Source organism: Meleagris gallopavo, chromosome 19 (assembly GCF_905368555.1).
Source record: "Meleagris gallopavo chromosome 19, MGAL_WU_HG_1.1, whole genome shotgun sequence".
NCBI classification, from domain to species: Eukaryota; Metazoa; Chordata; class Aves; order Galliformes; family Phasianidae; genus Meleagris; species Meleagris gallopavo.
The window spans coordinates 1,037,507-1,049,815 of NC_139422.1; the positions used below are offsets into that span (position 1 = coordinate 1,037,507).

General features: G+C 49.9%; 1 protein-coding gene across 12 annotated transcripts in view; it reads right to left on the reverse strand.

The window, feature by feature from the left end:
* Positions 1-10,027, reverse strand: part of ZNF618 (zinc finger protein 618) — a 147,725-nt gene extending 137,698 nt beyond the window's left edge. For 7 of the 12 annotated variants that reach the window (XM_085239097.1, XM_085239099.1, XM_085239098.1 and 4 more), the window contains exon 1: positions 8,852-8,987. In XM_085239097.1, coding sequence (XP_085095223.1) covers positions 8,852-8,899 — 48 coding nt within the window. In that variant the 5' untranslated portion in view covers positions 8,900-8,987. Of the gene's footprint in view, positions 1-8,851; positions 8,988-9,871 lie in introns of those variants that run through there. The other 5 variants (XM_085239109.1, XM_085239103.1, XM_085239102.1 and 2 more) reach the window with 2 other exon arrangements.
* Positions 10,028-12,309: the final 2,282 nt, after the last annotated feature.

A 12,309-nucleotide genomic window follows, 5' to 3' on the forward strand; every position in this document is an offset into this window, starting at 1 on the left:
TGCTAATTGCATATCTTCTGCTAGGAGCCAAGGATCATAGATTTCTACATATATATTTAATTAGGTTAATTTGTAAAACGTAGACATATGTCTGCTTAAGGTAGACAGGAACATTTCATTTTATACATTTTAAATATCACCTAATGAACTGCAACACAAGCAGTGTTTATGCTGGAACAGGAAGGCCAGAGAGTTCTTTGTAAGAGAGGAAAGCACAAACATACACGAATTAGACAAACATTCACAATGTGTGACTGCTATCTACACAACATTATCACAAATCAAAAGCAATGGCCCATCCTCAGTAAATTTACTTTTTAGCAAATAAACCAATTAAGATGTTAAAAAACAACAACAACAACAAAAAAAAACACTTAAATACATGCAAGGTTTCAGGAAGAGGGACTCTAGTGCTTGTCAATTTGGAGATGTTTTTTCTCATCTACAAATGGCGAGAACACGTCCACTGAGCACAGGATGCTCCAATGGACTCATTCCTACATCCCTCCAATATCCACAACGCATTTCTAGAAGCACGAATTACACCAGCACCCTCAGACCACACATTACAATCCCAACCCCACCAACTTGCTCCAGACACACTGTGCCTCCTGACCCCAGGAATGGCAGGTCCCCCTCCAGGGCCATCTCTGTGGCAATACCCTACCAAGCACAATTCAAGAGAAATGCTAATTCTAACTGTTGTTATCACCACCCAGCCAAGTTTGTAGATCTTTAAAATAAAGCCAGATAAGAAGGTAAAAATACCCCTCCCTAAGCTCAGTATGCAGTATGCCTTGGTGGCATTAACCATCAGCAGATAACCAAAGCCACATGCTGTGAAACAGTCCGAACATAAGAGTCAAAATTAATTCCACACCAATTCCACCAGCTCATGTTCATCCCTGCAGCATAAGGGCCACTGACCACTGGTCTTCACCCATTCCAGATGCCATTGTCAGCACAGCAGTCCCCAGGATGCACTCGAGCATCTTGAGATCCCAGCATGGGCTCCTGCTGATGGCATCACCGGAATGCTCAGAGCAATCCCAATGATTACTGCACCCACATGTGGAGTCCTGCTGGAATACGTCCAAAGGAGGGACACAATAATGATCCCAAGGATGTAACACCTCCTTGTGAGTACAGGCTGAGAGCTGGGGCTGTGCAGCCTGGAGAAGAGAAGGCTGTGGGAGCTGAGAGTGCCCTGTCAGAGAAGGAAGGGGACAGACTCCTTAGCTTTGTCTGCTATGACAGCACAAGGGGAAATGGTTTCCAGTTAAAAGAGGGGAGATTTTGACCAGACATAAGAGAGAAGGTTGTTTACTTGTTTTTTTACACTCAGGGCAGTAAGGCACTGCACAGGTTGCCCAGAGAGGCGGTGATGCCCCCTCCCTGCAGACAACTAGGGTCAGGCTGGAAGGGGCTGAGAGCACTGATGGAGCTGTGGATGTCTCTGTGCACTGCAGGGAGTGGGACCAGACTGCCTTTAAGGGTTCCTTCCAACTCAAACGATTCCATGATTCCCAACGGGGCTTCCAGCTCTCCTCCACCATGTGCCCGACCCAAACCCAGCTGTGCCTCTCCACACGGGTTTCAAAAACACATACAGAAATCTGAGAAGGTATTTTGTCTCCAGCAAATAATTATCCTCTAACCTTACAACCGTTTCTTCTCATCCTCAAAACGATGAGTTATCAGGAATGCTGGTAAAAGCTGAAGATTTGCAGCTCCCAGACTGAAGACCTCAAGTGACAGCTTTACACCCCAACGCCTGCAGCCACCCTGGAGTTTCAAGCTACATATGGCTCTACCAAGGCAGCTCGTGCACAATGGCTAAGGCCACCTCAGCTCTATCTTAATGCACACCCAGCAGTCTAAATACAAGGAATCATAGTTAAAATAGTAACAAAAACAACAACAACAAAGACAAATGATCAAAACAGCCACCTCTGGGATCTGCTTTGGAGCGCTCACAGCCGCCCCGCTCTGTGCTCCCCACAGCCTCCCGCACCACAGCACTGCCGGCTCTGGCCGCAGAGTTTTGAGCACTGAGGTTTAATACTTCCATAAATAGGCCCAGAGCAATGAAACGCTTATACTAAAATCGTTCTCCCCACGCTGTAAGCAGAACCTAAATGACGGGCCTTCAACGCAAGCAGACCCAAGTTCTGCTGAAAACTTTGCTTCTGCTGTTATTTTCAGACAGGGAAGGACACCTACACCCACACGGAGTGAAAAAATTAACTTTTGAAATATTACTCGCAGCCTGAATATACCCAGCAAAACAGAACTGCAATGAGCACTATGAACAGAGGCCTGAGGACGCGGCGGTGCCACGCAGACCTGCTGAGCCTGCTGGCAAGGAGGCTTAGTTCCACGGAATCACAGCAGGGCTGTTTGTAAGCTCTCCTAAAGTACTGCAAGGCTGCAATGAGGATCCCCCACAGCATTCCCTTCTCCAGGCTGAACGCCCCCAGATCCTCAGCCTTTCTTCACAGAGGTGCTCCAGCCCTCTGAGCACCCTACTGGCCCTTTGTGATTTCCTTCTGCCCCTTGCTGAGATGCTGAGAGTCACGCAATACCATCCCCAATGTCTGAGCAACGCCCAGGATACCGAAGCTCACTGAGCCCCCACATTTACAACCTGAGGCCTGGTCAGTACAGGGCCAAAGGCCCAGGCAGTGCCCAGCCTCCCCTGAGGCCTCCGTCCTCCATCGATACACCCAGCCTCCCAGACACGTCTGTATGCATAACCATACACACAGGTATTGATTCCTCCTACACACAATGGCTCCTCAACAGCGTCAGCAGCCCCCACCTCTGCTCTGCGTGCTGATATTTGTCAGCCAGCATCAGGATACACACCATCTCCAGTCATTGCTTTTCCACTTCCAGCATCATTTTTCAAGTAATGCCAGCCAAATATAGATGTGAAACAAACAGCAGTACCGTAAATTACAAGCAAGGAACCTTGCCTGTGTAATTAAATCTTTACAGATACAGTGCACCGGCTAAGCCTTTCTAACATGCATATTAAGGAGTGCCCTGGCAATACAAGTTAGAGAAACAACAACTGAGAAGGGTTCCTAAGAACAGCTGCCCCAGCAGAACACCAGGTGTGGTGACACTGGTCCCACCACCAAAACACACTGCGCATGACTGCCTCACAGCAATCCAGATATACCATAAACCAGCCACACTGCCTGCAGCACTGCTCTGATCCCATCCAGGAGTCATCTGGACCCACTGCTGCTTTGACTTCCACAGGGAGCTGTGTAACTGCCGCGCTTCCACTCTCTGAGCTACCTAACAACATCCCAGTTGGAGCAAAGGCTCTCAGTACATCAGCATGAATGTTCAGATGAGTTAATATACCAGAGCCAACTGCCCATCAGTTGCACCCTCAAAACAATTAAACGTAGAGCACAAAACTAATTCCACATCTGCACTGAAGCGGCTTAAGTAAGGGTGCAGAGCCAAATCTCTTAACATCAAGAGTTGCTTCTACGCCACTCATAGCCTCAATGTCGCATCCTCTCCCAAAAGGCCTCTGCATGAGAAACATCTCTGCAGCAATGCTTTCTTACACATTTATACCCTAAGTACTGTCAGGGCATAATATCCACATCTCAGGAGACTACCTATATCCATCATTTTGATACCCAGTCGGCACATGCAAATTTCAGACTCTAGCACAGCAACTCCTATGTGCCAAGAGCCAAGCCCCCTGACTGAAGACCAAGGAGAAGGCCAATGCTCACGTCCAACCTCACACAGGACCAGAGTCCCACCAACAGCACAGCAGACAAGGCCCAGGACTGTGGGAGGAGAAGGAAGATTCAAGGTGTAAATAACCAGCATCAACCAAGGGGAGGAAACCCTACCTTTATAAATAGTTTGATGTCTCTAGAGTGCGTTCTTCAGCCATTCCCTTCTTTTGAAGGGAATAAATGTGTATGTGTATATATTGTTTTTCATGACATCATAGGATATCCCAAGTTGAATGGTTTCCACAGGGATCACCAAGCCCAACCCCACACAGCACCACCCAAACCCCAACCCCATGGCTGAGAGTGGTGTCCCAGCACTCCCTGAGCTCAGGGCTTCGTTGTTGCTTCCCTGTGTCTCTTTCCTCCTCCTGGTGCTAAAGCTTAAAAATTCAGCTCTCACGTAGCTGCTGATGAGGCAGAGCTGCTATGACAAGTTGCACCAGTGCTGCATGCCACTAATGAAAGATACATTGCAAATGGTTATTTTTCATATACTATCCATGGTAAACAGCATCATTCATTTCTATTCCCCTGCTCCAGACAAATCAATGATTGTTAATGCAAAGTCAACACGTCCAGATGTAGTTTGCATACCAGTTAACCACTAAATTGGCATCACACAGTACAGAATAATCAAGAGACATTCAAGGAACTAAACAAAAGCAAAAAGGAGGCAGATGACTAGCAATTAATCCATAAAAGACCTTTAAAAATTAGAAACTTCTTCCCTAGAAAACAGTATGCCCAAACGGAACGCACAATTTCAAATGAACTTAACACTGCAGTTTTAACAGCTCAGAAATTCAGAGATTACAAGAAATAAACATCTCCCAGCTCCATTTATTTGTGCTCCTTACCAAAAAGGGACCACAACCTGAGGCCATGCTTGCAGGCCCTGAGAAGGTGCTTTCTGCCGCCGCACGTGCCCCTGCCTACATCAGAGCCTACTTCTGCACACAAGAAGATGCCAAAGTCATGTTGCTGGGCACCACTGTGTGACCAACCCCATCCACATTAGGGTTTTCCACTCCTGAAGCAGCACAATCAGCATGCAACAATTGTCTGTGTGGACCAAGCAGGAACTGGAGCAGCTCACGGAACAGAGCACGAACTGCAGTGCTCTGGGCAGTACCAGCAGAAAACAGTGTGACCCAGCCAGCACATCCTGCTGCACACCCAGCAAGCCTCACACACACAGCAGGGCCATACAAGTTCTGTGGCTGAGTTATCCTGCCCTGCACTGCTTCCAAAATCTATATGACCTTCAGGGTACAGACCCAAATCCTTCCCAGTGCGAGTTGCCAAAATAAAATTTTTTAAAAGTTAATTAAATCTAATTTATAGAGCCCTAATTTCTCTGCTGTGCTTGTGTAACTGCAAACTGTGCATCACCGGCCCACGTGATTGCACTGAGACCGGCGCTGCTCACAGCATTATGGCAGTGAAATGTATTTAAATCATCCCAGAGTTCTGCGAGTTGGATTGTAACATTTCATACAGTGCTTGTGTAAATATTATCTACTACTTTAATAATGTTGTGTCTATTTTCATCCCTCGCTGAGGACCGGGGACTCGAAATTCTTCTTTTTGGTCGGTCCTGCACTGAGCTGTGCTGGTATCGTTGTGCTGGGGTGGCTCCTTCACTTCGCATCACTTAAAGTGATAAACAGTGATCAACATTCCCCAAAGAAAAATAATAGTAAAAAAATCCTTTGGAAGCAGATTGCACTGAGAAATTGTGGAAAAAAAAAAAAAACAACAAAAAACCCACCAAGCAGGAGGGTCCTTCTGGAAGGACAACAGCATGCAGCAAGTCTAGATTGAGAACCCCCCTGTAACTTAAATTGTGGCTTTCTATCACCAGTGGAACACATCATGGAAGCTGTTGTTCAAATGAAACCAATTAAAGGAGTTGAAGCGCATCCCCATGAGCTGCAGCCCAGCACCATGGCACCGCATCCCAAACCCCAAAGTACCACCTGCAGACTGCCTGCTCATCCTCACCACAGCGCATAGAAAACAATCCCAATTCTGATATTTAAAGAGACCACAAGAAACTAAAGAGATAAAACTCTCAAACGTGCCATTTGTGACCCGAAATGGGAATATATGCCATTATCTCTAATTCAATTCAACCCTGCCCCCACACACAACACCCACACCCCCAAGAGTGCAACCCCAAACCTCCAGGTAAAGGTGTTGGAGGGGGAGAGAAGAAGCAGCAGCAAAAGGCACTGTTTGGAGAAAATGAGTGAAACCTAAAATAAATAAATAAAAACTAAAATTTGAAGAAAAAAAAAAAAAATTGAAGCTAAGCAGCTTCTTTTGGTACAACCATAGAGTGGGTGAAATCTGGGGGGCGAGGAAGAGACTCTTGGTGTAAAACAACCCGAGGAAGGCACGGCACTGCGGCTCCCTGCCTGAAAGCAGCAATGAAACACACTCAGGGACTGCTTCAACCGACGTGGAAACCCGGTGGGTAATTTCTGCCCCCTCTCTCTCTGTGCACTGTGGTCCTTAATCCGGTATGTGCTAAAAAAGGTTCAGGAAGAGGGCCGGGAGGGGGAGGGGGAAATAAATGCAAAAATAAAAAATGTGGAGTTGACATTTGGGAGCGCTCTCTCCTCCCCCCAGGACGAATCCCAGTTCTTTCCATCGCCCCCCCTTTGAGAAATGCAAAATAAATGGGAGCAGAGGGGGGAAAGCAGCCCCGGGTCCTTCAATTTTCCAGCTTAATTTCAAGGAAAGATCGAATTACAGCGAAATCCAATTAAAACAGAAACTTTTCAGAGGTCTGAGATTCAGATTTGAAAATTCATCCCAGACTGAAATTTAATTTCCCCAAAGCAGCTACCCATCTGCGCTCCTTTGCTCTGCAAAACTCCCAGAGTTCAAAAATCTTAGGCAGGAAAAAAAAAAAAAAAAAAAAAAAAAACAAGAGAGGGAGAGAAAAAGAAAAAAAAAAAAAAGCTTTTTTTTTTTTTCCAGGAAAAAAAAAGGAAAAAAAAAAAAAAAGAAAAAGAAAAACTGCAGCAGCTGTGGAGCAGAGCCCAGAGCAGCGCCAGCCATCTTGCTATTTTGTCCCCATTTTAGAGAGGAGACTGTGTCAAGGTTGGTAAAACTCAACGTTGACCTCATCGTTCCCTTCCTCTCCCTCCCCCACTTTTGGGTGGAAAGGCCATGGGTCCCTCTCTCCCATATTGCTTTTTATTGAAACAATGCATGTTTCGGAGCTCTTTTGTTATTTATTTTTGAAAAGATCAATACCAAGACCCCCACTATTCAAGGGCAACCCTACAAAAACAAGCGGTCCCCGTGCAGCCCTGAACTCCTCCAACAGCACAACACTGCGCCCAACGTCGATTAAAAAGAAAAAAGACTTCCACCCCAAACTCCAGGAAGGCTTTGCAGGGCAGGCAAGGAAAAAAAGCAATCTGAAATTGGAAAAAACATCCTCCAAAAGCAGCACCCTTCACAAGCACTTCGATTTTACAATGTGGACGAAAAAAAAAAAATAAAAAATCTGCAATTAGGATTTTTTTTTCTTTTTTTCTTTTTTTTTTTTTTCACCCCCCAAGATTGTTAATTATGCACATTCACAATGTCATGGCGGAGCTCCCACCAAACGTGTGCAAACACAGATCGATCAGATGCACCGGATCTGGAGTTGTTGCAGTGTGCATTGAAAAAAGAAAAAAAAAAAAAAAAAAAAAAAAAGAAAAAAGAAAAAACCTCCTATGGAAATTTCTCTTCTTTTTTTTTTTTTTTTCTTTTTTTTTCTTTTTTTCTTTTTCTTTTTTTTTTTTCCCTTTACAAACGAAATAGGAAATTAAATACTGGAAACTGTGTTTTAATGATGGCAGCAGAAACCATCCGGAAAGCCAAGAAATTCAAAAACCAATCTGCCATCTGAGTCCTGGCTCTGCCCACCCCGCCGTCCCTGGGCTGTGCTCACAATCTTATTGTTTAAGAGCAGTTTTGCATGAAATCCAAAATCACCCCCCCCCAAAAAAAAAAAAAAAAAAAAAATTGGGGTGTGTCCACAGCAAATTTTCTACGCTCCAATTTTTCTGCAAAACTCCTGGTTTGACACAAACCACTTCCAGCACTGCAGCAAACCCCAGTTCTGGCGCAGCGTGCAAGTTCAAAATTACAATGAAGTACAATTCCTAATTGCTCCGTGCAGCAATTCTCCCACTTTGGGAAAGTGAGCAGCCATCCAGAGGAGCCGCCTCCATCCAACTCCAAGAGTTCCCCCCAACCCAATGCCCAGAGCGACATTCCAACCACCCCCAAAAAAATAAAGAACCAGAGGATAAAAAAAGGGAGTGAAAAAAAAAAAAAACAAAAAAAAACCCCAAAAAAACAAAAAAAAAGAATTCATTCAAATTCAGCTTAATTTTCATTTCCACATTACAGGTTTGGCTTAAAAAGAGACCAAAATTAGATTTGTGCCCCCCCGCCCTTCCCGGCGCCAACTTTCTGCTAAATCACAAATAGCTGAATATTGCTTTTTTTTTTTTTTTTTTTTTTACAATTTTAATTTTTTTTCCTTATTTACGAAATAGTCTCCTCTAGGTGGCGTCGTTTTAATGGAAAAATATTTTTTAAAAATAAATAAAAAAAATTAAAAAATTAAAAAAAAAAAAGAAAAAAACCCACCCTAGCGCTCGGGAAGAAAATTAGGAGGGTTGGAATGGGGAGGGGGGGAAATAAAAATCAAGACCGGGAGACGGGATGGAGCGGGGGGGAGAAGCTCCGGGAGGGACGCGGGGCCGGGCAGGGCGGCGGGGGAGCGGGCAGCGGGCGCCGGGCCGCGGAGGCAGCGCCGGGCCGGGCCGTCCCCGCCATGGCCGCTCCGGGCGCCGCTTTGTTTTCCGCGCGGCGCGGACGGGCCGGGAGGGCCGCGGTCGAACGGGGCTCGGCGCCCCGGCGGCGCCCCCCGCGCACTGCGCCAAAGCGCCGCCGGCGGGGGCTCCGCGACGGGGCGGCTGCGGCTGCCGCCCTCCCTCCCTCCCCGCTCCCTCCGCCTCCCCCCGGGGGACACGCCGCCCGGCCCGGCCCGGCCGCCGCGTTACCTGCGCTCCCGTCGCCGCCGCCGGAGCGGAGCCGTCCGGCCGGTTCATGGGGCTGGGGCGGGAGGCAGGCGAGCCCCGCGCCGCCGGGGCCTGCGATCCGCCGCGCACAATGCCTCCGCCGCCGCCGCTGCCTCCTTTCCGCCCTCCCAGGAGCGGCGAGTGGGGGCGATGCCCCCGCTGCGCGGGTGGGCGGCTCGCCGGGCTGCTGCAGCCCCCCTTCCCCCCGGGGGCATGGGCCGGGGCGGCCGCCGCGGGCACACGGGCGCTGCCGCTAGCGGCGCGGCGCGCAGGGCTGGGCGGGCGCCTCCCGCTGCCGAGCCCGCGCCGCCGCCGCCATCACGGAGCCGCTCTGGGGGCAGCTCCAGCCGCGGCGCGCTCGCAGCCGGCGGCGCCGGGAGAAAGGGGCTGAGTCTGGCCCGGCGCGGGAGCCGCACCGCGCCGCCGGACGGCCCCGCGCTGCCCTCCGCCCCCGCGCGGCCCCGGCCCCGGCCCGGCCCGGCCCCGCGCCGGGCACCGCCGCGCAGCGCCGCGCCGCTCTGCCCCGCTCCGGCCCCGGCCCGACCGCCGCCCGGCGAGCTCGGGGCCGCTCCGCGCCGCGGGGAGGAAAGGCGGCCCCGGTGGCTCCCGCGGCTCCGAGCCCCGGGTTTTATTTCGGGGCGGCGCGGGGGAACCCCGGCTCCGCTGCGGGACGGGACGGGCGCGGCCCCGCGGGGAGAAGCGGGCGGCAGGTCCGTGCGGAGCGCCCGGCACCGCGGAGCCCCGAAGCTCCGGAGCGCAGTGCCCCCTCCTCCCCGTCTTTGAGAAGTCTCTCACACTGTTAAAGCCTTTCTCCATCCTCACGGGAAACTCATCCCGTCTCCCTCTGCCAAAGCGCTTTTTCCCCACCGCGCTCAGCGCTGCCTGGCGAAATTTGCACGGCAAAAAAAAAAAAAAAAAAGGAATTCTTTAAAGAAGTGGCACTTTTCCTCCCGTGGAAAACGCTCAGCACTAGCTGCACGCATCGTTAGATCTTGCGCCTACCTGCCGTTTGTCTCCCTTGCAAAGCATTGCCAAAAAATAGTTATTAATGGTATTAATAAAATTATCTGCACTGCTGGTTTTCCCCGGCCCAGCCTGCAAAGCCCCCACTGCTCCACAAGGCTGGGAGCCGAGTGCTGCCTTCATTCTCATTGCCCACACTGAGGACAGCTTCCCAGATATTGCGAAATACACGTTTATGTTTGGTTTTTTTTTCATGCAGATTTTGTTCTGAAATGCTCTGCCATCAGTTTGTGTCGTTACCGACCTAAATAGAAGCATAGGAGATGGTGGGGAGGGTAGGAATGGGAGATGGCCCTTGAATGAGCGTGGATGGAGTGGAAGCTCGGGTTGTCAGCTCTTTCAGCCCAGCATGGGTGCAAACAGGAGACCCCTGAGGATGTGCAGAAAGCCAAACGCAATGTTTGATACATGGTGTAATACAGCTGGCGGAAGATTTGGAAGGACCAGAACAGAAGTTGTGTTTGGGATGCTGGCTTACCCAATCCGCCTCCCTAGACCCCCTTCTGCCTTCTGACAATTGGTACAGAATGGATGTAGAAGCTCAGCAGCAAATGGGAAATCGCTGGAAACACCAAGCAGGCCTTTTCTTTGTGGAATTTTGCTTTGCCCGTCCAGCTGCCATCGCATCACTACCAGTTCTGGGTCTGATGTCAGCACCCGAGCTCACCAGCTGTGTTATGGCACCTGCAAACACACACCCACACTGCTTAAGTATCCCCAGAGCTGTGCTGGGTGACAGCTGCTGAACGGCCCCTTCAGAAACAACCTGGCTTTCAGTGTCTGTTCTCCCAGTATATTCCCCTCCTGGCTGCAGGCAGAGGACACAGCAATGCTCCCTGCAGCCCTGCACTCCCAGCCTGGGAGCTTCACATTTCTCTGCTTTCCTATCTGCAAAATGGGGCAGCAAAACTTCATCGTTCTCCAGAAAGCTCTGCTCCAGGCTGGGAATGCTGCTCCAGTTCCATCATAGAATCACAAGGTTGGAAATGACTTGCACGATCATCCAGTCCAACCGTCTTCTCATCACCATTGCTACCACAGAATCACAGGATGGCCAGGATTGGAAGGGACCTCAAGGATCATGAATCTCCAACCCCCCTAGCTCCTCATCCAGGCACCTCTTGAACACTGCCAGGGACGGCAGGGACAACATCCATGTGCTGCAGGAGGAGGAGTTCTGGCCACGCTAATATGGCCAAAGATTTCATAGCAGACATATGTAAGAGGGCTGCTCTGCAAGCTTGGTCACCAATTGTGGTTCTGTAGTTGTGTGCATCACCGCAGTGCGTTTTTAAGGCAGGCAGCACAGTGTGCATTCTGTGTGAGCATCCCAGCCCTCGCAGCATCTGTCATGAGATGATGGGGTGCCCTGCGAGTTTGAGTACAACAGCACAGACTTCTGCCTGATAGCAGCAGGAGGCCGGTGGCTGGGTGGGGTGGGGAGATGGCACAGCCCCTGGAAGAGGTGTTTGAGGGTACAGCTGAGGATGAAGTTATGACTTTCTGGAGGCAAAGCCCGGCCAGGTGATGGGAATCCTGCATCAGGCACTGCTGCAAGAGCCTCTTCCTGCAGCACATGTCCCTGGAGGAGTAAATTATCAATAGCTTGAGAATTAAATCTAGTGCTTGTTATGTGACACACTGTGGTGAGGCACTGGAACAGGTTGCCCAAGGAGGCTGTGGATGCCCCATCCCTGCAGACATTCAAGGCCAGGCTGGATGTGGCTCTGGGCAGCCTGGGCTGCTGGTTGGTGACCCTGCACACAGCAGGGGGTTGGAACGAGATGATCTTTGTGGTCCTTTTCAACCCATGCCACTTCATGATTCTATGATTGTATGATGTCCTAAATCCCACCTCAGAGCTCACTCATCTGCACTGATGGCCATCCTGATGGGCAGCAAGGGATCTGTTTGTGTCGGTGCCCTCTTCAAAGTTCAAGCTCTGCATCTGAAGTGCTGCAGTCCAGCCCCGTGCCCAAGCAAAGTGCTGAGCTCTTCTCGTGTGCTGCCATAAATAAGGCAGACCACAATCAGGAAATGGCAAAATGGCTATTTATAAACCACCCCAATCTGCAAAGATATTTGTGAGACCAGCAAAAAAATCCCCATGTCGCTCTTCCTGACCCCAGTGCCCTCTATTTGCTTCACTCTGAGGCGTTTCAGCTCATCAGAAATGTTTGCCAGTGGTTATGTAAGAGGAAGAGTAGGATAGCGTTCGTCCTTGGCAGCACTGAGCTGGTCCTGGTCCTTCTTTTTCAGGTTGCCATCCTCTTTGTGCCCTCCCCCGTTGGGATGCTGGGTGCTCTGAGCGCTCACGGTCAGTGCTGAGAGCCCTCCAGGCAGTGTGCAGGGGTTGGAGTTTTGCCCTTTCATCCAACAGGGGCAGCTGCTCTCTCCAGTGCCTTGACACCAATAGT